This window comes from Rhincodon typus, chromosome 2, assembly GCF_021869965.1.
Source record: "Rhincodon typus isolate 14 chromosome 2, sRhiTyp1.1, whole genome shotgun sequence".
In the NCBI taxonomy this organism is placed as follows: Eukaryota; Metazoa; Chordata; class Chondrichthyes; order Orectolobiformes; family Rhincodontidae; genus Rhincodon; species Rhincodon typus.
The window spans coordinates 53,276,806-53,301,347 of NC_063333.1; the positions used below are offsets into that span (position 1 = coordinate 53,276,806).

At 41.2% G+C, this 24,542-nt stretch overlaps 1 protein-coding gene across 1 annotated transcript in view; it reads left to right on the top strand.

Moving 5' to 3' along the window:
- tbc1d5 (TBC1 domain family, member 5) overlaps positions 1–14,065 on the top strand; it is a 203,910-nt gene extending 189,845 nt beyond the window's left edge. Inside the window, exon 19 of the mRNA XM_048608053.1 lies at positions 11,511–14,065. Coding sequence (XP_048464010.1) covers positions 11,511–11,825 — 315 coding nt within the window. The 3' untranslated portion in view covers positions 11,826–14,065. The remainder of the gene's footprint in view (positions 1–11,510) is intronic.
- Positions 14,066–24,542: the final 10,477 nt, after the last annotated feature.

Sequence of the window (24,542 nt, forward strand, 5' to 3'; positions counted from 1 at the left end):
CCCCCCCCCCACAGTTCACATGCAACCATCCCTCTTGAACAAGTCACCTCTGTCACCTTTCAATTTCCCATTGTTTGTATTTTTTATTAATTTCTCTATTCACTCCAAATATTTTGCTTTAAAATTTAGATAAATATTAAAACTTTGACCCCTTTTCATCCGTACAGAAATCATACAATCTCTTTCATTCTGTAATGTAAAGCATAATCCAACTACCCCAGAAACATTGACCTGAGTTTGACTGTGATTTAGGGTTACGGAGAAAGCCATTATTAGATATGGAAGGAAGCACATCTATAGATTTGGCATCTATTGACAAAATATGTTTTCTTTTCAAGAGCTGTATCTGACATTTCCTCTGGGGCTATCTTTTGGTTGCCAGGCACTACCTTTTGGTGTTCAGAGTCCTTATATCTAATGGTTGAAGTTAGAAACCAAATGTTCATGAAACAGGAATTTGTAAACTTATTCTAAGCCTCCAGTAAAGGATGTTAAAGCAATGGGAGACTGTGTGTTCTCGGCCGCCTGCTTCACACAAACTAGTAAGTTATTTTCAAATTGCTGTTTGGTAGTACTCAACTCAAATATGCTGGAAAAGAAACACATTTTATTGACGTTTGCTGGTTTGCAGTCATGACATTTTGCAAGAATGCGCCTTTACCGAGAAACCAACATCCATAATACGTGAGTGAAGAGTGGTGATTGGTTGGAAAATGGACTCGGGTTGGTAGAGGCGTTGCAATGGAGAATTCATCTAATTTTCATTGCCAGTTAACAGCCAGGCTTTGTGCGTGGGAGATCGTGCCTTACAAATTTTAAACCAGGCAGATTGAATGGTCAGGGCAATACCTTGAGAAGTAAAATTGAGCTGAAACAGGTGCAGTGTGTGTGCATGTTCATTCTGTCGACAAGAACAGTGCCCTGTCTATTAATATTTGGAGCTTTGAGTAGATGTAAGTGTGGTGCATTTCAAAGGTAGACTTGCCCGACACCCCCAATTATTTTGAGTGCTGTTTGTCATCCAGTTCATTTCTTTTAATTGGAAGACATAAATCATTCTGGTATTTACAATAGGCAATTAGGATATGTTTATGGAAACTTTTGCTGAGACTGAAATTGTAGGTTGTTTGTTTCCACCGTGGCTTTATTGGAGCTGTTGGCATCATTCTGCTGCTTTGGCTTTCTTTAAGCCTCCCTCAATTCACATCTCAAGGTTATAGAATCATGTACAGGCCATTCAGCCCAACAAGTCCACACTGACCCTCCAAAGAGCATCCCACCCAGATCCTGTATTTCCCGTGGCCAGTGCATCTAACTTGCACATCTTTGGACTGCGGGAGGAAACTGAGCACCTGGAGGAAATACACGCAGACACTGGGAGAATGTGCAAACTCCACACAGACAGTCGCCCAAGGTTGGAATCGAACCTGGATCCCTGCTGCTGCAAGGCAGCAGTGCTAACCACCAAGCCATCATGTTCCCCCATTGTTATCCACAATATATTTACTTCTTCTTCTGTTTTTGCCCTCAATGATTCCAACAACTGTTGCCAGGACAAGATTTTCAAGCCTTCATTTCTAATGTCCACCTGACTACTTTTTTCTGTCTAGCCAAGCAACACTTTTGACTCCTGAACTTTTACTTTTAATCTAACTCTCTAATTTGTCTTTTTATTATCTGCCTGATTCTGAGCATCATCTGCCACACCACCATTTTAAAAGCTGTTACCTTCCTTGTGCCATCTTTGTTCAGCGATCAACGCTCACATTCCACAATAGTAACTGAACTAGACTTTTTTTTTTAAACTGCCATAATGTCTAGTCTTTCCTTGTTATGGCTATGAGTGTGATGTAGCCTGTGTACCTCAGATTCAATATGCTATGGCTTCCTATGCTATGATGCAGCTACATCTCTCTGGAACTTTTCCTAAACCATTCTCATTATCTTCTCTCTCACAGCAACACACAACATGGATAACAGAAAACAACCCTGCTTACTTCATTCACAGACTGGAATTGGATGATATGCCCATCACCAACAATGATGTGTTCTGAAGCATTTCTGTATCAGCATCTCTAGATATTTGGGTACACCAAAGTCTGTAAATGTTTTCTATAAAGCATCACCCTGCATAGTGTCAGAGGTTTGGCATAGATTGGCCAAAGCTGGACTTCCTACTTACTTTCACATTTCTGCGTGAAATTTCTGATTCTGAAGTCATTTCTACCCTACCCAGGAATGAAGCCAACCTTCTGCCACTTCTTTGATCACAAAGGGAGCAGTTGTCTGCCTGGTGCTGACAATAGTCCTTTACATAAGTAATTGACGAGAATTAGCAGGCACAAAGGGTTGTCCAAAACATTGTATGTTGTTTTGGGCACCGTAACCACCTTTAACATTGTCCACTTGCAAAGGCATTCACCTATTGTCCATACCTCATCAATAATCTCTTTAGTTGTACTTCCTATATTTTCACCCCCAGATTTTAGTGCTTTTATAGGTATCTGATCTTGTTCTTTCTGCTTTCTGCTTTGTGCTTTGGGGCTGTTTCTAACTTTGTGTGGCTCATCTTTCAGTACTTCAGATTCTGTTTCTTCTTTTAATTTGCAGTCGTCTTTGATTAATTTCTCGGCTGCTTCTTCAAACAGTTGAATGTGCGATAACCCCCACAAGGCCCATAGGGAATCGCTAATTAATCTCAATGTCTGAGCCCTGAGTAAAGCGCAGACTAGCCCTCTAGTGACACAGTGGTAGTGTCCCTAGCCCTGAACCTCAAGCAAGGAATTGTGGGAGGAGGTCAGCCATGCCTCTCAGGAAGTGGACAACTGATGGGAGAAAGAGGAGGAGCCTGGAGGAAAGGAGTGGACAGTATCCTAAAGGGAGATGAGCGGACTCGAGATCCTGTTTTGCCCTGCTGTCTAGGCCCTGCCTTGGAACTGTGAGCTGCTGGTGCCTGCTTTTGAACTGTGGCTGATGCTGCTGCTCAGCCCTGAGACTGTTATCATTTATTGCCGGGGGATTCACTTATAGAACTCACCAGCGCAGTCTGGGACCTTCTACTCTCCCTGAGTGGCACCTTTTTTTTGATACATTTAAAATGGCAACCTCAACATCATGGTTGCCAGCTGCAGTGCCCAGCCAGGTTAGCAGCTGCTTCAGCCCCTTCTGCGGTCCTATCATCCTACAGACACCTGATTGAGGGCCTGGGGACTAAACTGGATCCCCACCTGGACATGCCGAGAGAGGCCCGCTCAAAGGTAATGGCTGGTACTGTCAACCCACGAGCCGTTGTCACGGCCTCTTAAAAATATACAGATAGTCATTGTTTTACCTTCAGTCGAGTGGGTGGTGCACCTGGCCCTGGAGAAGGGGCACACTGTGGGCAGGACCTATCTCTCAGTGGATCCTCTGGAGGTCAGGCATAAAAGGACATGATCTCCAATTTCTTACCCCTCATTGAAAGTGAGCTTCTCCTCTCCTATTTACAGCTGCTGGGGGACATGCAGACAGGGATTGCAGCATTCCGCTTGGACTAAAGGACATCCTCCCCGCACTAGGTTTTCATTTAGCATGGCCCAAGAGGAGGTGACTGAGGGGGCATTTACTGTGCTCCATGAGGGGGCACCCTGCCGTGCCTTCTGAATGGCAGATGGCATGGGTGCCACCTCTGTAAGAAGGTGAAGCACGTGAGGAGGAAATGCCTCACCTTGAAGGCCACTAAGGCTACACCAGCTGTCACTGGTGGCACTGCTGTACCCGCTACCTCTGCCCCTAAGGTAACCCTTGGACCTCAGCAAGCAGGGCCTGAGCTGGAGGTCACCGTTACCATGGTCTCTGGTGGGAAAAGGGGTGGGGATCCAGTTGGAAAGAAGGCGCTGCATAAGTCCGGATACCTAGATGCTGCCCCCTCCCAGGATCTCCTCTGATGGAGACCAGCAAGGAAGCAAGGTTTTAGAAACCCTGGTGACCCCTCAATGAGTTCCCCCTGATCCCCATAGAGGACTTCTAGGACTTTCTGGCAAAGAATGTCAGTTATCACAATTGAGTCCAACCTGATGTGGACCCGGCCGTGCGGGTGAATGTACAAAGAGAGGACGGGCGTGCTCCCAAACCTGCAGCTCATTGGGTCCTGGGGCACATACGTGAGGTCACAGATCTGGCTTCTCAAGGCCCTGGATCACGGTTCCCCCTTCTTCTACTCTTTGGAAAAATGGCATGAGGACTGTCAGCAACTCCTTGTGCTGCTGGCCAACGACAAGACCCTTATCTCAGATCCAGAAGGCATCGGAGCCCAGATCACACGGCTCTATTCTCTCCAGATTTGTCCAGCAAGAATGCTTGGAGTTTTGTGGGAGGATCTGCCGCAGGTCAACCTGAGAGACACCAGGATGCTCGACATTTCTGTCACTTCAGAGGATCTGACGAGCATCCTCACCCAGCTCTCCACAGGCAAGTCCCCAGGGCTAGATGGGCTGATTGTGGAGTTCTTCAGTGTGTTCTGGTATGTCGGGAGCAACTAAGCACAGGTCCTGGAAGAATGTTTTGTAGCTGGAGAGTTGCCTCTTTCTTGGCACAGGTTGGTCATTGTCCTGCTGCTGAAGAAATGGGACCTCCATCGAATCAAGAACTGGCGTCCAGTCTCCCTCCTCAGCACGGATTATAAACATTTTTGCCAGGGTGTTGTCATCTCACCTGGGATCCATGCTGGTCCACATGATCCACCCGGTCCAGTCATACACGGTCCCGAGTTGGAGAATCGATGACAAAATCCAACTGGTCCAGGACCTGATCCGTTTCTCCAGAGGCCTGGTCTGTCAAGTGCCTTCCTGTCCATCAGGAAGTGGTGTTCGACACGGTCAATCACGAGTATCTGCTTGGGACTCTGTCAGCATTTTCGTTCAGGACGTAGTTTGTCGCCCGGATCTGACTTCAGTACACCGCCACAGAGTGTCTGGTTAACATTAATGCGTCGCTGCTTTAGGAGAGGTGTGCATCAGGGCTACCCGATGTCCAGCAGCTGTAGTCCGTGTGTGTGAAGCCTTTCCTGTGCCTCGTGTGGAGGAAGTTGTTGGGGTTGGCTCTGCATGGACCGGGCATGGGAGTGGTTCTTTCAGTCTATGCTAATAATGATGTGCTCTTCACATTCGCCGACCTGGCTGACCTTGGGAGGATGTGTGAGTGCCAAGCAGTATACTCAGCCGCATCTTCCACCAGGATCAACTGGACAAAATATTCCAGACTGCTGGTCAGTCCTTGGGGGGGTGGATTCCTTGCTCTGGAGGAGTTACAGGGATTCAGCTGAAATATTGTCCATCTCCTTTATCTGGGGTTCTGTCTGAGCCCAACTGAGGAATCCTGGCTGCAATTGGCAAGAGCTGGATGCCAAAGTCTGAGCTTTCCTATGCTCAAAAATCCAGAGGATGTTACTCCTGGGCCGGGCCAGGCTGACAAACAGGTCCAGGCAGCAGGCCATGGAGGGGGTCACCTCTGCTGACTGACTGCCCCTCTCTGATTACGTTCGAGCCCGGGTGACGTTGGAGAAGTGTCGTGCGGTGTCCATCGATGTTCTCAATGCCTTTAGGGAGAGGCGGGCAATGCAGCGGAAAGAGTGCTTTATTTCTCTCTCCAATTCCATTTTGATTTAGTTTCCTCCTTCCTCCCTAAACCTACCCCCTTCACATTTTAATAACAGCATTGCCCTCAACAGGCTTTGCTTGTTAATGTTCAATTGGCCACATTAGTGGAGGTGATGTCCCAGTGGTATTATCAGTGGATAGTTAATCCAGAGACCCAGGCTCGAATCCCACCATGGCAGATGGTGGAATTTGAATTCAATAAATATTTGGAATTAAGAGTCTAATGATGACTGTGAATCCATTGTCAATTGTTGGAAAAATCAGTCTGGCTCACTAATATCCTTTAGGGAAGAAAACTGCCATCCTTACATGGTCTGACCTACATGTGACTCCAGATCCACAGCCTCAGGGCAATTGGAGTTGGGCAATAAATGCTGCCGAGCCAGTGACGCCCTCATCCCGTGAAATGAATTTTTAAAAGATGGGTGTTTTCCGGTGGTGGAGGAAATGAATAAAGCTGACCTCGGGCCCTCTTGTGGCTCAGTGGTAGTGTCCCTACACCTGGACTGAGAGACTTGGGTTCAAGTCCCACTTGCTGTAGAGGTGTGTAGTAACTTCTCTGAGCAGGCTGATTTTGAATAAAAGGTAGACCCAGCTATTACGAATGCACTAATTCTCCAATCTCATCCTGATCTTGTACTTATATAGCAAGTTTCAGTCTGCCACTTTGGTACTTATTCCTGAGTTTATATACTTGTTTCCAGCTTCGACCTTGACATGTGGATATACTTTCTTTGGAGAGAAAGCAGCATTAATGCTTTCAGTCCAGTGACCCTTCTTCAGAACAGTTCTGAAGAAGAGTAACTGACCTAGAACATCAACTCTGTTTTCTCTTCACACATGCTGCCAGACCTTGCTGTGCTTGAAAGCTTTGTCATCATCATTATTATTCAATTAAAATTCATTCTGACCAAATGCACAATGGCCACTTTAGTTAAATGCGTGTGAGCAGTAATATTAGCAATGCATTCCCTTGAACTGCACTGCAGTAAGAAACACCTTGCACCTTCCACTCCTAGAAGGATTCTCAAATGCTTGATATTTTACTAAAACAACACTTTTTAGAAAAAAGAACATCCTCCAATTTCTGTTTAATAGAAGGTACGATGATAGAAAGAATTGTAAAATAAGATCAAAGTGCAATTTTGAAACAATGAAATGGGTCAGGATCATCTCCGAATGTCCAGAAAGAATCAAACTTAAGATGAAAACATGAAGAGCAATCATCCAGAATTAAGAAATGGTAGAACTAACATACTGAAACCTGTCAGGATTTTTTCACCTCGCTAAAGTGAGAAGTAATTTTTTCTCAACTAGCTGACAGGTAGAGTATTGATCCTTGTCTCTAAGTATATTACTGAAGATAATATATTTAGAACATACATCTGGTAAGATGGAAAGCCAATCATCACCTTACAATCAAACCATTGAGAAATATTATGATCATCTGTCAGCTCTCGATTTGTTACTCCCCACATGGACCCTTGCAACTTACCCAAATTTGCAGAGCTCAAGCAGTTGTTTGTGCAGGACCATTAATTAAACAACCTGGACCAGACAACTTAACTTGAGCTGCTTGTTCAGCTAAGATCCCTTTTGTGGCATTTGATTTCAAATGTTGTCAGATACCAATAGAGAGATCCTTAGTCCAAGCTGTGACCCTTCACCTTTACCCATTTTTAAAACCCCAAAACCAACTGCATAGAGCTCATGAACATTTTTAATCTCAAAGGTATGTTTTCTTTTATTCAATGATGGAAAGTGGGTATCACTTACAAAGCATTTTTTGCCTCCCCATTCTTAATTGCCTTTGAACAGAGTGGTTTGTTAGGCCATTTCACAGCAGTTAAGAGTTAACCACGTTGCTGTGGATCTGGAGTCTCATGTGGGGCCAAACCATGAAAGGATAACAATTTATTTCCTCCCCCTACTGTCCTTTAGTTAACAGATGGGTTTTTGTGATAATTGGTGATAGTTTCATGGTCACCATTAGCAAAAACAGATTTCAGTTACCAATTTGTTGAATTCAAATTGCACCAGCTATCATAGTGAGATTTGTTGAACCCAAAGCATTAGTGGTTTGAGAGTCTGCACACAGTTGCAATGTTGCTGCCTGCCCTTCCTGTCCCTTGATCACTTATAAATCTTTCATTTCTTTCCCAGTCCCCCACTATCTAACATTCTCTTATCTCCTATTCACTTTGGCGAATCAACTTGCTCTCCTGACCCAATGCTGGCTGACAATAATAATGGCTTCCTTTTGTTGGGCATTGATTCTCAACACATCAGTGCCTCTTTGCTTCAGACTCAATTCTGTCAACTAAACTGTTTAAATCCCTGCAATATCTATCTTTATACATCACTCAACACCAAGGAGCCCAGGGAAAACTCTTAAACACATTATCTTTGACTGTGAGTGCTGTGCATCATCCCTCTCATCCCCTCTGCAATATTTATTGCACTGGCATTTCCCCTTTTGATTGAATTATTCCAATACACCTTTACAAACCTAGCAACCTCGCATGTTCCATTAACTCCATTTTGTCCAAAGTACAGCTATTCATCTCTTATTGCACAATGAGGGGACAATAGCATCATGATGATTAACTGTGTTAGTTTCTCCATCTGACAAACCTATGCCTGCAAACTCAAGGCTATTTGGTTCACTTTTAACTATCCTCTGAAGTGGCTGCAAGTACCAGGCATTCAAATTTTGGCAGTTCACCACCAGCTGAGAATGCTTTGACTTCACTCTTAATATGGTGTCATATTGGTTATGTTACTGGACTAGTAATCAAGCACTTCGGACTAATGTTCCAAACTTTAAGTTCAAAGCCCATCATGGCATTTAGGGAATTGATGAAATATACATGAAATTTTTAAACAGCTAGTATCAATAATAGTTATGATGAAAGTAGCATATTGTCATGAAAACCCTGCTGGCTCACAAAAATATCCTTCGAGGAAGAAAATCTGCTATTTTCACCTGGTCCCCTATTTTAGAAAGAAAAGACTTCTCAAAACATTGTTTGGTCACCCATCATAGCCAGTGTCTCTTTTACTAATCACTTTCATTTGTGAATTGCTCCACCATTCTTTTACGTTAAAGGAAGGTTATTGCTGTTCCTTATAATTCCATCACTGCATCATTGAACAGATTAAATAGAAAAGACAACAGAGATGAGATTCCTTCACTGCTCTTTTGAGAGAGAGAGAATTTCACTGAGTTTCGTAGATAAAATCCAGGAATAAATTTGGATGAGCAACCAACGATGGTCCCATTCAAGAAGGAAATGAAATTGAAATCTGAGCTAAAATCCCAATTGCAAGTTCTACAAGTACCAGCACTCTTGGTATAAAATCAGTGAATATCAGTATTTGAGAGAAATGGCAACATCATAAAAGTTGCTACTAAAACTCTTGTCAAAACCATGAGTTCCATTTCAAAGGGAGATATTCGGAAAAACAGAAGAAGAATCCAATCAGAAATCATGGTTGAACCAATTTATATCATTCCTACAACATGCACATCAATAAAAAGCATTCATCCAGGGATAGGTCAAAAACCTTTCATAAAGAAGAAATTATTGCAATAGTGAAGGAGTATATTAGCCCTGGTGAAGTGGAATCTGTGTGGTAGAGTTTAGAAACACCAATGGGCAGAAAATGATAGGGCTGTATAAAGCCTCAAATTATAGTGGCATTGCTGGGATAGCATGGAACAGGAAATTAGAGATGCAAGCAATAAAGGTACAGCTGTAATTATGGGCTACTTCAATCTGCATAAAAATTGGGCAAATCAAATCAGTAGCAATACTGTAGAGGAAGAAATCCTAGAGTATGTATGGGATTGTTTTCCAGATCAATATGTTGAGGAATCAAGAAGAGAAAAGGCCATCTTAGACTGGGTATTGTGTAATGAGAAAGGAATCATTGGTAATCTAGTGTGAGACATCTTGGGGAAGAGTGACCAAAATATTCTTAATGAAGATCAAGAGGGATGTATTTGATTCTGAGGCTAAGATCCTTAATCTAAGTAAAGGAAATTACAATGGTATGAGGTCTGAGCTGACTATGATAATTTGGGAAAAGTTACTTAAATGATGATGGCAATGGCAATGGCAATATATAAGGAGTGTTTGGAGGATCTGCAACAATTGTCCACAAAAAAATAAAATGGAAAAGGTGACCTGACCATGGCTAACAAGAGAACTTAGGGACAGTGTTAGGTCCAAGAAAGGGCATACAAATTGGCCAGTAACAGCAATTGACCTGAATATTGGGAGCAGTTTAGATTTCAGCAGAGGAGGATAAAGGGATTGATTAATAGGCGGAAAATAGAATATGGGAGTAAGCTTACATGGAACATACAAACTAATTGTAAATGCTTACATATAGGTATGTGAAGAGTAAAAGATTAGTAAAGACAAATATTTGTCCCTGACGTTGAGAAACGGGAGGTTATAAAGGGGAACAAAGAAATGGCAAACCAATTAAATCATACTTTAGCTATGTCTTCGCAAAGGAGGGCACACAACAAATGTTGGAGAATACAGGGTCTAGTGAGAGGGACTGGAAACAAATCATTATTAGAAGTGAGATTGATGGGATTAGAGTCAATAACTCCCCCAATGCCCGAGCATCTAAGGAAGTGGCCCAAGAAATAGTTGATGTATTGGTGGTCATCTTTCAGGATACTATAGACTCTAAAACAGTTCCTATTGATTGGAGGGTGACATAACTCCTCCAATTTTAAAAGGATATAGAGAGAAAACAGGAAATTACACACCAATTAAACCTGACATTGGTTGGGGAAATACTAGCGTCGACTATAAATGTCCATTAATAGCAGAGTACCTGGAAACAGAATTGGACGGAGTCAATATTGATTTATGAAATGAAATCACCCTTGTCAAATCTACCGGAATTCTTGAGGATGTAACTTTGAAGAGTTGATAAGAGTGTGCCAGTAGATGTGTTTTACTTGGACTTTCAAAAGGTTCTCAATAAGGTAAGAGATTAGCATGTAAAATTGAAGTGCATGGGATTGGGGTCAGTGTACTGATTTGGATGGAGAAGCAGTTGACAGACAGGAAACAGGAAATAGGAATAAATGGGTCTTTTTCCAAGTGGCAGGCAGTGACCAGTAGAATATCACAGGGATCAGTTTGGACCCCAGCTACTCATAATATAGAAATTATTTAGATGGGGAACTAATGGTATGTAAGACTAACGATATGTTGGCTGTCATAGCAGAGGATTTGAGTACAGGAGCAGGGATGTCTTGCTGCAGTTGTACACAGACTTGGTGAGACCACACCTGCATTATTATGTACAGTTTTGGTTTCCTTGTCTCAGGGAGGATGTCCTGGAGCCCCCAGAGACCAGGCCTTGTTGTTATATGGGCTGCTTCCAGATACTACCCATAGTTGCCCACTAACTGTCCCCATTAGTAGCTATTCATTGCTCCCAGAGTGACCTTTAACCACTCCTTTGTCTGTCCAACTGTTTTACTCCATCTTTGGGCTCTATCTCCACCTATCGTTTACTGTCCCCTCTCCCAACACCCCATCTTCTGTATAAAAAACATTCTTTTCCTAGCTACCATCAGTTCTGAAGAGGAGTCACTGGATCCAAAATGTTAACTCTGATTTCTCTCCACAGATGCTGACAGACCTGTTGAGATTTTCCAGAAATTTCTGTTTCTGTGCCAATACAAGTGTATTGGGTTGCATGGCTTCTTACCATGCAAATTCTTTATCACCTTTAATGGCTAGGAGTTGCATTTAAAACTGAGTTTTTAAGGAAAAAAAAAAATTGCTTCAGGAATTAGTGACTGACTTTTTTTTAAACTGTTGTCATATTTATTTCCAGGCCACATCGCTGACTTCCTTGAATTCAGAAGGTAGAAATTCAGATGACTACATTTTGGTTTCTAAAGATGATGATGATTTAGTGCATGAGCATCCCTCAGGAAAATTGGAAGCAACAGGAACAGCAAAGAAACATCAAATTTCTACCACCACTGAAGTAACTAGAAAACAAGCACAGCAGTCCCCAGTTTTTTCTGACCCTCTGACTGGTGGAGTTCTAGAGTCACCGTCCAGCAACTCAGGATCCAGTCCAGATGATGACAGTAGCAACAGCAAAGATTCTGATTTCACCATCGTCAGCCCATTGGACATCTGAATTTCTTTCTTTCCAGCGTTGGCCTCCATGTTGTTAGAAAACCTATTACCTGCTCGCTAATGAAATTCTGTATGGATTGCTTGACAAGTGCGACACTCCTCTAAGTCTGAAAATTAAATAAACTTTAATGAGGCTCATTATGAATGGCCTTGTGATTTAATAATGTATATTGGATTATAGTTAAAATGATGGACCTTGGTTAATTAAAATGAATTTACATTTAGTGACCATGTCACATCCACGCCAGCTATTTAAATCTTTAAGTCTGAACCGACCACATATTCTAAGCAGACTCTGGGAATACACAACTCAACACCAGTTCCATATGATCCAAGTTCATGGAGTGCACTCTGATCTGGTTCCAAGAAAATTTGGTTCCAGCTGCCAGTCAGTAGCCCACTACCAGTGACCCCTAATACTTGGGGATATTTTCCTTTCTACCAAGTTTCTCAGGAAAACTGTAAAATCCAGGAACTATTCAAAAATGAATGGGGTCAAGCGTATGCACTGTAGCCACAGTGTGAGGTCTTTGCATAAAGTCTCTTAGTTCTGCCCCAGTACCAGTCAAAAAAAGGAAATTGACATCCTTCCAACCATTGACACCTGCCCTCTAACACAGATTTGTCCATTTTATTTGTCACCACAAGGCAGCTCAGATCATATGGCTTGTTATTTGACAGTCACAGCTTTTAATAGTTAGGGCATTTATTGGAGATGAATTTCATGAAGTGGGAGCTCTTCTGAGTCAATGATTACTCAAGAGAAGCTGTGTCTCATCTGGGGATTGTGTCCAAAAGCAGGGACGTATCATCATCCTACTTCAGCCCTCTAACACAAGTAGTTCTAAGTGCATAACCATTTTAGCACAGTAACTTCAGAATGTAATTTTACTGAATTGGTTTCCTCTTGTAAATTAAATGTTGTTGTGATGATTGTGAATAACAATATCAGTACAGGAATTTGTCTGGGAGGCAGAACACAAAATCATTATTTTTTTTCTTTTTGAGGGGTCCTCTGAGATTTCCTCAGGGCTACTTGTTTTCAGAGACTCCTTAGAACTACAGAGGGGCAGACTAGAGAAAGTTCACCTCTGTCTTTGTATTTTTGTGGCTACCAGCAACATTTGACTGCCCCTCCCATTTATTTTGAGCACACCTCGAAGGATATGTCTGCTTGAGTGCACTTCATCCTCTTTCTCTCACAGGCAGCAATGAAGAGCCCTGCATCATTCCCATAGTGGAGGCCTGACTTGAATTAATTGTAATCAGCTAACAGTTCTCCATTGTTGGGAATCCTATGCAGGTTACACCCTGTCTGCTTCTCCCAACTCCCCCAGCCCATCATGTCCGTTTCAGTTGGTACAGGTTAACTCCCTTTATGATTTTAAAGGCTGAAATTGGTGAGAGTATTTTGAATTATAAAGATATTTAGGTGTAAAGAAGGTATTCATTAAACTGGTATCTTCTACTCTGTTTCCAGTTTCTGAAATTTCTAATCCCTACTTGATGTGGAAGTGATGTGGTTACTGACATGTATTACGGGAGTACAGGATTCTTTTATTCACTCTAATTATCCCATAGTAATGGAAATGCAATAAATACTTTGTATCTGGTAATGATTAACCAAATAAGCTTGAACTAATGCTATTTTATTCATCTCCAATTTGATTTGGTGTTTTGTTGTGGCTTTGTTGCCTTTTGCTAATTGCTGTTTGATTGTATCAGCAATATTGCACTGAAATGTGTTTACATTGTGCTTTCCAATTTTACATTATGGTGTCTTTTTATTCAACTGCTCTATCTCATGTATGTGCCCATTCCTAGGAGCATTTTGCAAAACTAGGCACTGAGAATTTCATGAAATGCAAGTCAATATTGCTGAGTAATTAGTTAAAAATGTAGTTGCCTGAATATTTTATACTGTTTCTACTATAAGAATCTGCTACCAAATAATTGCAGTAACATGTCAACTCATTTAACAATGTGTACATACAAGTTACTTTGCTGGAATGTTTAATTTTGTATATCGTGTCTGTACAATGTCTGGTGTATAACTGAGAAAAATCACTGGAAGGTATCATACCAATATTTGTTGGAGTGATTTAAACTTTCAACATAAGATCTCAAATGTTAAGTGAACCACCCACAGAATTCTTAGAATGTGTACTGAACGCCATAACCAAATTGTGTTTTTTGAGATATTGGCCTGTTATATAGAAAGTAATATTGTTCAAATTGACAGTATAAAGACTCCATTTTATTTTACAGTGTCGACGTAGATTCATAGATAACAGCTCCTTGTATTGTAGATTGATACAGCACAAGAGGTTGCCGTTTGGCCATGCCTTATATTGACCCTCTAAAAGAGCATTTACTCGGTGTCACTTCTTGCCTTTTCCTCATAGTTCTGCAAATGCTTCTTTTTTAGATATGGATCCATATCCCTTGCAAAATCCAGACAGCCAGCAGCCAGTACTTTCCAGATTCTAGCCTCTTATTGTTTGAAAAAAATCTTTCATGTCACCATTGTTTACTAATTGCCTCACATTTATACCATCTAGTTCTCTACTCCCACCAATGGGAACAAGTTCTACCGATGGGAACAAGTTCTACCAATCTACTTTGACTAGACTGTTGTGATTTTTGAATGCCTCCGTTAATTCTCCTCTCAACATTTGCTTTAAGAGAATGGTCCCAATCTGTCTGTGTAATTGAAACCCATTCTCATGAATCTATGCTGCACGCTCTCTAAACCACTTCATTTTCTTCCTAACGTGTGGTGCCCGGAAATGGATGTAATACTCCAGTTAAGGCCAAACTAGTGTTTATACAGATTTAACATAAATGCTTTGCTTTTATATATTCCTCTATTGGTAAAGCCCAGTGTGCTGTGTGAATTGTTAACTGCACTCAACTTGTTCTGTCTCTTCCAATCAGTTATGTACATATACACCCATGTCCCTCCATGCATGCCCATCCTTTAAAATTTATCTTTTGGTATATTTCCACATAGTTCTCTTTAAAATTAATCACTTTGCTCTCTTGTATCTTAAATTTCACCTGTCACTTGTCTACCTGTTCCACCAACTTTTTAAGACCTTTTAAAATTCTACACAATCCTCCTCCTGGTTGACAATACAGCTAAGTTCAAAATTTTGCCCTGTATTTGAAATTCCAAGACATCATACATAATCAGGACAAGCATGGAAACCCTGGAAAACACTATTGTACAGAAGAACATTCACTTTTTCTGTCCAAAGCCAATTTCATATCTATGTTGCTAATCTCCCTTTTATTCCTTGTTCACACAACTGTTGTATGGCACCATTGATTTGACTCTGGCTTTACTCTCAAGCTGAGCCATCACTTGTATCAGTTTTCAGAACTGACTACAGGTTGGAGGGTGAGGTGCTCTCGGAACTCCACTGACTGTCCAGTCCACCTTGGCAACCTGGTGTTTACCTGTTCCTTCTCTCCCTGCCTTCTGTTAAGCTCCAGGGTGACAACATTGATAAAAGTGCCATCTACTACACACTCATACTCTTGGATATGCAGCAGTGAAAGCACCTGATGGAATACCATGTGATACCACTGATATCATGATAGAAGGTGTCATCAACAGTACTACCAAGCAGTACTTGCTCAGCAATAACCTGCTCAGTGATGCCCAGTTTGGGTTCTGCCAAGGCCACTCAGCTCCTGACCTCAATACAGCCTTGGTTCAAACATGGACAAAAGAGCTGAATTCCAGAGGTGAGGTGAGAGTGACAGCCCTTGACATCAAGGCTGCAATCGACCGAGTGTAGCATCAAGGAGCCCCAGCAAAACTGGAATCAGTGGGTATTGGGGGCAAACTCTCCACTGTTTGGAGTTGTACCTAACACATAGGAAGATGGCTGTGGTTGTTGGAGGTCAGTCATCTTAGCTCCAGGACATTTCTGCAGGAGTTCTTCAGGGTAGTGCCCTAGACCCAACTATCTTCAGCTGCTTCATCAATGACCTTCCTTCCATCATAAGGTCAGAAGTGGGGATGTTCGCCGATGATTGCACAATGTTCAGCAAGATTGTTGACTCTTCAGATACTGAAGTAGTCCATGTTAAGTTCAACAATATCCAGGCTTGAAAAAAAAACAAAAGTTGCTGGAAAGGCTGGACCTGTTGAGCTGTTCCAGCATCTTCTGTTTTCTTTTGTTCCTGATTTACAGCATCTACAGTTCTTCCGGTTTTTAATATCCAGACTCGAGATGACAAGTGCCAAGTAACATTCACACCACATAAATGCCAGGCAATGACCATCTCCAATAAAAGACAATCTAATCACTGCCACTTGTTTGAATCCCCAATATCAACATCCTTGAGTTGCCATTGGCCAGAAACTCCACTGGACTTGTCACATAAACACAATAGCAGATCAGAGGCTAGGAATACTATGGAGAGTAACTCACCTTCTTCCTCCCCAAAGACTGTTCACCGTCTGTAAGGCACAAATCGGGAGTGTAATGGAATACTCGCCGCTTCCCTGAACGGATGCAGCTCCAACAGTGCTCAAGAAGCTTGACACCAAAGGACAAAGTAGTCCACTTGATTGGCACCACATGTATAAGAATTCCCCCACCACCAATGATCAGTTGCAGCGGTGTGTACTATATACAACATACACTGCAAAAATTCACCAAAGATCCTTAGACAACATCCTCCAAACCCACAACTACTTCTGTCTACACGGACCACAGCAGTAGATACATGAGAACACTGCCACATGCAAGTTCCCCTCCAAGCCACTCGCTGTCCTAAATTGAAAATATATCGCAATTCCTTCACCGCCACTGGGTCAAAATCTTGGAATTCCCTCCCTAAGGGCATTGAGATCAACCCACAGCAGGTGGCTCACCACCATCTTTTCAAGGGCAGCTAGGGACAGGCAATAAAATGCTGGCCCACCCGATGATGCCCACTGTCCACGAGTGAATAAAAAAAAGCTGCCACTCGAGCTCTGAAGCCTGGAAGGAAAGTTGATGCAGCTGACGACAACTCCTGCACCTGTGGTTATTTATGATACATTAAACATCTTGGAGTTCCCAAATGGAGCTGGATGTGCATTCCATAAATCAGAGCTCTCCTGCCATTCCTATACCTATAATGTAATAAAATCTACTACTTGAAAGAACAAAGCCCTCCAGCGATCTGCTTCCCTTCTGTTGTCAGTTACATATTGGAATGTTTACTTAACCATTGTTATATAATACATGATTTTTTTTCTCTCTAATTTCTCAGCTCTTTTGGCCAATTTCCTAACTTTGGAGGAAGGGAAATAAAGCTACAGTAGTCACCAGCTAATGAGCTCATGGCTTTCCTGTGAGGTCAGGTTGATTTTGATTTACTTTCTCACATTCGATGTGCTGCACGCTGCTCAGTGTCTACTTCACACTAAACCTGACTTGCTACACATTGCTCCTGGTCTGCTTCCCAGTGAATTAAAAACAAAGTGCTGGAGAAACTCAGCAGGTCTGGCAGCCTCTGTTTCTCTAACTACAAAGTTAATATTCCAAAGAAAAGTTTTTTCAGACTCAAAAAGTTAACTGTCTCACAGATGGTGCTAGACCTGCTGTGTTTCTCGAGTGCTTTGCATTTTATTTCATAATCCTCAGCATCTGCAATACTTTGATTTTATTTGAGTGCTTCACAGTGACCCTGACTTGCTACACAAACTTCCCAGCTCTCAGTTTATTTGTAGGGAATAAATCCCTAGAAGAGTATAAAGGTGGTAGGAATATTCTTAAAAGGAAAATCAAAAGGACAAAAAGGGAACATGAAATTGCTTTGGCAAACAGGGTTAAGGAGAATCCAAATGGATTCTATCAATACATTAAGGACAAAAGTATAACAAGGGAGAGAATGGGGCCCCTTAAAGATCAGCAAGGCAGCCTATGTGTGGAACTGCAGGATATGGGGAGATACTAAACAAGTATTTTGCATCAGTGTTTACTATGGAAAAGGATATGGAAGGTAGAGAACGAGGGGAAATAAATAGCAACATCATGAAAAATGTCCATATTGCAGAGGAGGAGGTGCTAAATGGCCTAAAACGCATAAACATGGATAAATCCTCAAGACCTGATCAGGTTATAGAGTCATACAGCATGGAAACAGACTCTTCAGTCCAACCAGTCCATGCTGAATATAATCCCAAGCTAAACTATTCGTATTCCTGGCCCATATCCCTCCAAACCTTTCCTATTCATCTTTCCATCCAAATGTCTTTTAAACATTGTAATTGTTCTCACATCCACCATTTCATCAGGAAGTTCATTCCACACACAAACTACCCTCTGTGTAAAAAAAAATGGCTTCTTATGTATTTTTTATATCTCTCTCCTCTCAATTTAAAAATGTGACCTCTAGTGTTGAAATTCCCCATCCTAGGCAAAAGACAACTACCGTCAGTTCTATCTATTATCTCTCATTATGTTATAAACTTCTTTCAGGTCACCTCTCAACCTTGGATGCTCCAGGGAAAAAAGGCCCCAGTCTGTCCAGCCTTTCCTTGTAACTTAAACCTTCCATACCCAGCAACATCCTGGTAAATCTCTTCTGAACCCTTTCCAGCTTGATAATATTATTCCTATAACTAACTGGGTGACCAGGACTGGACACGGTATTCCAGAAGAGGCCTCACCAATGTCCTGTACAACTTCAATATAACGTCCCAACTCCTATACTCAAAGGACTGAGCAAGGAAGGCAAGCAATGCCTTTTTAACCATGCAAAATTTAAAAGAATACGTACCTGCACTCCTAGGTCCGTCTGTTCTACAACACTAACCAAGGACCTACCATTACTTGTATAAACCCTACCCTTGTTTGTTGTACCAAAATGCAATACCTTGCATTTATCCAGATTGAACTCCATCTGCCATTTTTCAGCCCATTGACCCATTTGATCAAGATCACTTTGCAATCTTAGAAAACCTTCTTCACTGTCTACTATGCCACCAATTTTGGTGTCATCTGAAAACTTACTAACCATGCCTTCTATATTCTCATCCCAATCATTTATATAAACCAGCAACAAAAGTGGACCCAGAACTGATCCCTGTGGAACTTCGCTGATCACAGGCCTCCAGTCTGAAAAGCAACCTCCACCATTACTCTCTGTCTCCTGCCGTTAAGCCAATTGTGTATCCAATTGGCAAGCTCACCCTGAATCTCATGTGACCTAATTTTACTAATTAGTCTACCATGCGGAACCTTCTCAAAGGCTTTACTATTGTCCGAATCAACAACATCTACTGCTCTGCCATCATCAACCTTTTTGGTAACTTCCTCAAAAAAACTCAATCAAGTTTGTGAGACATGATTTTCCTCGCACAAAACCATGTTGACTATCCCTAATCAATTTTGCCTCTCTAAATGTCCATAAATCCTCCCTTTTATAATCACCTCCAACAATTTACCCACAACCAAAGTCAGACTCACAGGTCTATAGTTCCCCGGTTTCTCCCTACAATCTTTCATAAACAAAGGTCCAGCATTAGCCACCCTCCAGTCATCAGACACCTCACCATGGTTATAAATGATGCAAATATTTCTGCAAGGGGTCTGGTAATTTTCTCTCTTACTTCCCACAATATTAGATCAGGTCCTGGAGATTTATCCACATGTATACTCTCTAAGACCTCCCGAAATTCCTCTTCGAACTGTTTGTAAAACATCAAAGCTTATTTGTCTGCCTTCTCTAGATTCCATTTCTTTCTCCACAGTAAAAACTGATGTGAAATATTCATTTAGTATCTCTCCCAACACCTGGATGATCTTGAAGAGGCCCAACCCTCTCTCTAGTTACCCTCTTGCGCATAATGTATTTGTAGAATCTCTTTAGATTATCCTTAACCTTATCTGCCAATGTCATCTCATATCCCCTCTTTGCCTTCCTGATTTTTCTCTTTATATTGATTAAGAGATTTAATTGAACCAAATTGTCTATATCTAAAAAAATTCTCTTTTATTCTTGACTAGAACCTCAATATCTTTATTCATCCATTGTTCCTTAATCTTACTAGCCTTACCCTTCACTCCAACAGGAACATAATGCCCCTGAACTCTCATCATCATGCTCCCACTTGTCAGACATCCTTTTACCTGCAAACAGTCTACTCGAATCAACTTTTCAAAGTTCTTGTCTCATACCATTAAAATTTGCCTTATTCCAATTAAAAACTTTGGACTTATCCTTTTACATAACCATTTTGAAACTAATAGAGTTATCATCACTAGACCAAAGTATTCCCCTGCTTTTACTTCAGTCACCTGCCCTGCCTTATTGCTCAAAAGAAGGTTTAGTTTTGCCCCTTTTCTAGTAGGAGCATCCACATATTGAAAAAGAAAATTTTCTTGAGCACGTTTGACAAATTGTTCACCAATCCAAACCTTTAACACTATGGTAGTCCCAGTCAATGTTTGGAAAATTAAAATGCCCCATTTATTACAACCTTAATGTGCTTACATATACTTAAGATCTCCCTGCATATTTGTTTGTTCAATTTCTCTTACTATTGGAGGGCCTATAGTACAATCCCATCAAAGTTATCTTTCCTTATTTTTAATTTCTACCCATATATTTTCACTGCATGATTTTTCAGAAATATCTTCCCTAGTTACAGCGGTCCTGTATTCTTGAATCAAAAATGCCACCTCGCCTCCTTTCTTGCCTCCTTTTTTATCCTTCCTATAGCATCTAAATCTAGGAACATTCAGCTGCTAGTTTTGTGCATCTCTCAGCCAAGTTTCAGTAATGGCTATGACATCCCAATCCCATGTTCTTAAACATACCCTGAGTTCATCAGCGTTGCCTGTAAGACCCCTTGCATTGAAATAAATGCAATTTGGTTCTTCAGATTTACTACATATTCTGACTCTCTTTAGTCCTTCCATTTTAATTGATGTGCTCTCCTCACATCCAGAACCTACCCCATCAATCCTCCGATTTACACTGCTACTGAGAAGTCCTCTGCTCACCTTCTCTATCTCTCTTAACAGAATGAACAAATGCCCCTACTGAGATATTGGTCCCTTTCCAGTTTAGCTTAGATCCATCCTTTTTGAACAGGTCTTTTCTATCCCAAAAGACATTCCAATTGTCCAAAAACCTGAATCCCTGAGCAATATAGCAGCTCTTCAGCCATTGATCTATCTCCTTTAACTATTTATTCCTTCCCTCGTTTAAGTTTGGCATTGGGAGTAAACCAGAAATTACTATTTTTAAAGTTTTATTTTTTAATCTTCTACCTAACCTCATAAATTCACTCTGTAATGCTTTAATCTTTTCCCTAAAACTGTCATTCCTACCAATGTGTACAAAACTTTCTGGTTTCTCAATCTCCCATTTAACAATATGCTTGAAACGTCCTTAATCCTAGCATCAGGAAAGCAACAAAGCATCCTAAATGTACACTCACTGCCACAGAATCGCCTGTCTATGACCCTGACAGGAGAATCCCGTATAACAATAATTCTATTAAATATTGTCAAACACTGCCCAACATAGCAGTCATTCCAAGTGTCCAAAAACTGACTGGCCCTTCCATTTTCCTCGGAGAGACTATCCCCTTCAACTGTTCCAAAAATTGAATATCTATTTGGTAGAGGAATAGTCATCGGAGACTTTTGAACTACCTTCTCACCTATCCTGACAGTCACCCATCTATCTGACTGATCCTGCTGGGTAATAACTTTTCTGAATGTACTAGCCATCTCACTCTATACCTTGGCTTTAATAACATTAAGCCTAAAAAAAAGGATGTTTCAATTACACCTTATATATCAAATAAACTACCCTTCGTAACCTGCAGAAAATAAGGTTAAAATGAATAAATATTTAAAACATATATATCAAATGTATAAAAATTAAATAAAATCAACCACTTAGCTGATTAAGTGAATAAAAATGATTCCTCTTCAATAAATTCCTCGAAGGAAAAAAATCTTTTCTGGAGCTGACCACGTGTAGAACTCTCCAGAACGAAAACACAACTCCTTACTTAAAAAAAACTGTTTGGCTTTTTTCAAAAAAAAACTTTGCAATGTTAAAAAAATCTTCTAAAACACATATAGACTTTTTTGATTTCTAAATTAAGAATTAAAAAACTCAACCATTCACTGTTGATCCTTAAAAAAAGTTTTTTAAAAAGTCCGTTTCAAAAAGTCATGATTTTTTTGTTTGGTATTTTGGGATTTTTTTGAATGTTAATAAAACAAAATGGAAAAGAATCTTATATTAGTAAACTATAATGACTATAATAGCTGTAAGACCGTAAAAAATTTATAATAAATCTTTAATTAAGCCTGCAGTCCCAGGAGCAGCTGCAAGATCTAGGTGTATCCCAGAACTCTGTGGGAAGCTAGGGAAGTGATTGCTGGGTCCGTTGCTGAGATATTTGTATCATTGATAATTACAGGTGAGGTGCCTGAAGGCTGGAGGTTGGCTAACGTGGTGCCACTATTAAAGAAAGGTGGTAAGGAAAAGTTGGGGAACTATAGACGGGTGAGCCTGACATGGGTGGTGGGCAAGTTGTTGGGGGGAATACTGAGGGAGAGGATATACATGTATTTGGAAAGGCGAGGACTGATTAGGGATAGTCAACATGGCTTTGTGCATGGGAAATCATGCCTCACTATCTTGATTAAGTTTTTTGAAGAAGTAACGAGGATTAACAAGGGCAGAGCAGTGGACTTGACCAATATGGATTTCAGTAAGGTGTTCAATAAGATTCCTCATGGTAGACTTGTTAGCAAGGTTAGATCACATGGAATACAGGGAGAATTAGCCATTTGGATACAGAACTGGCTCGAAGGTAGAAGACAGAGGGCGGTGGTGAAGGGCTGCTTTTCAGACTGGCGGTCTGTGACCAGTGGTGTGCCATGAGGATCAGTGCTGGGTCCGCTGCTTTTTGTAATTTATATAAATGATTTGGATGTGAACATAGGAGGTACGGTTAGTAAGTTTGCAGACGACATCAGAATTGGCCGTGTAGAGTACATCGGGATCTTGACCAGATGGGCCAATGGGCCGAGGAGTGGCAGATGGAGTTTAATTTAGATAAATGTGAGGTGCTGCGCTTTGGAAAGGCAAATCAGGGCAGGACTTATACACTTAATGTTAAGGTCCTGGAGAGTGTTGCTGAACAAAGGGACCTTGGAGTGCAGGTTCATTGTTCCCTGAATGTACAGTAGCAGGTAGACAGGATAATGAGGAAGGCGTTTGATATGCTTGCCTTTATTGGTCAGTGCATTGAGTGTAGGAGTTGGGAGGTCATGTTGCTACTGTATAGGACATTGTTTAGGCCACTTGTGGAGTACTATGTGCAATTCTGGTCTCCCTGCTGTAAGAAAGATGTTGTGAAACTGGAAAGGGTTCAGAAAAGATTTACAAGGATGCTGCCAGGGTTGGAAGGTTTCAGCTATAGGGAAGAGGCTGAATAGACTGGGGATATTTTCCCTGGAGCATTGAAGGCTGAAGGTAACCTTATAGAGGTTTATAAAATCATGCAGGGCATGGGTAGGGTAAATAGACAAGGTATTTTCCCCAAGAGTGGGGAGTCTAAAACTAGAGGGCATAGGTTTAAGGTTGGAGGGGAAAGATTTAAAGGAACTTAAGGGGGCAAGTTTATCACGCAGAAGGTGGTGTGTGGAATGAGCTGTCAGAGGAAGAGGTGGAGTCTGGTACAAGAACAACCTTGAAAAGACATCTGTATGGCTATATGAATAGGAAGGGTTTAGAGGGTATCAGCTAAATGCTGGCAAATGGGACTAGATTAATTTAGGATATCTGGTCGGCGTGGACAGAAGGGTCTGTTTACATGCTGCACAGCTCTATAATTCTATGACTCTACAATTCATTCATGGGATGAGGGCATCCTTGACTAGGTCCACATTTATTGCCCATCCCTAATTGTCCAAAGGGCAGCGAAAAGTCAACCACTTGGCTATTCTGTATTGTACTGAAGCTGAAATCATACACATGACCTTATACCTTTTTCTTTTCTACACACATTAAAATTGTAAGACATAATTTTATCCAGATTAATGTTGAGGACTCCTATTGAAGCAGAACATGTTTAATAATCTGTCATGATGCTAAACCAATAAATAACTAAAATGGTAATGAAGCATTACTCTAAGTTGACTTGTTTCAGCAGGCTGCCCTTAAAAATGTGCACTGTTGGAACCCAACCTGTAAAAATCTAAAAATGAGGGGGGATCTTATAGAAACATATAAAATTATGAAGGGAATAGATAAGATAGAAGTAGAGAGAATGTTTCCACTGGCAGGTGAAGCTAGGACAAGAGGGCACAGCCTCAAGATTAGAGGGAGCAGATTTAGGACTGAATTGAGAAGGAATTTCTTCACCCAGAGGGTTGTTAATCTATGGAATTCCTTGCCCAGTGAAGTAGTTGACACTACTTCAGTAAACGTTTTTAAAAAAAAGGTGGATTTTTTTTGAACAATAAAGGAATTAAGGGATACAGTGAGAACGCGGGTAAGTAGATCTGAGTCCACGAAAAGATCAGCCATGATCTTATTGAATGGCGGAGCAGGCTAGAAGGGCCAGACAGCCTACTCCTGCTCCTAGTTCTTATGTTCTTATACGTTCTTATGTTCAAATAGAACAAAAAAAACCTAAATATGCCCTGTTATGAAATTCAACCCAATTTATCTGTTC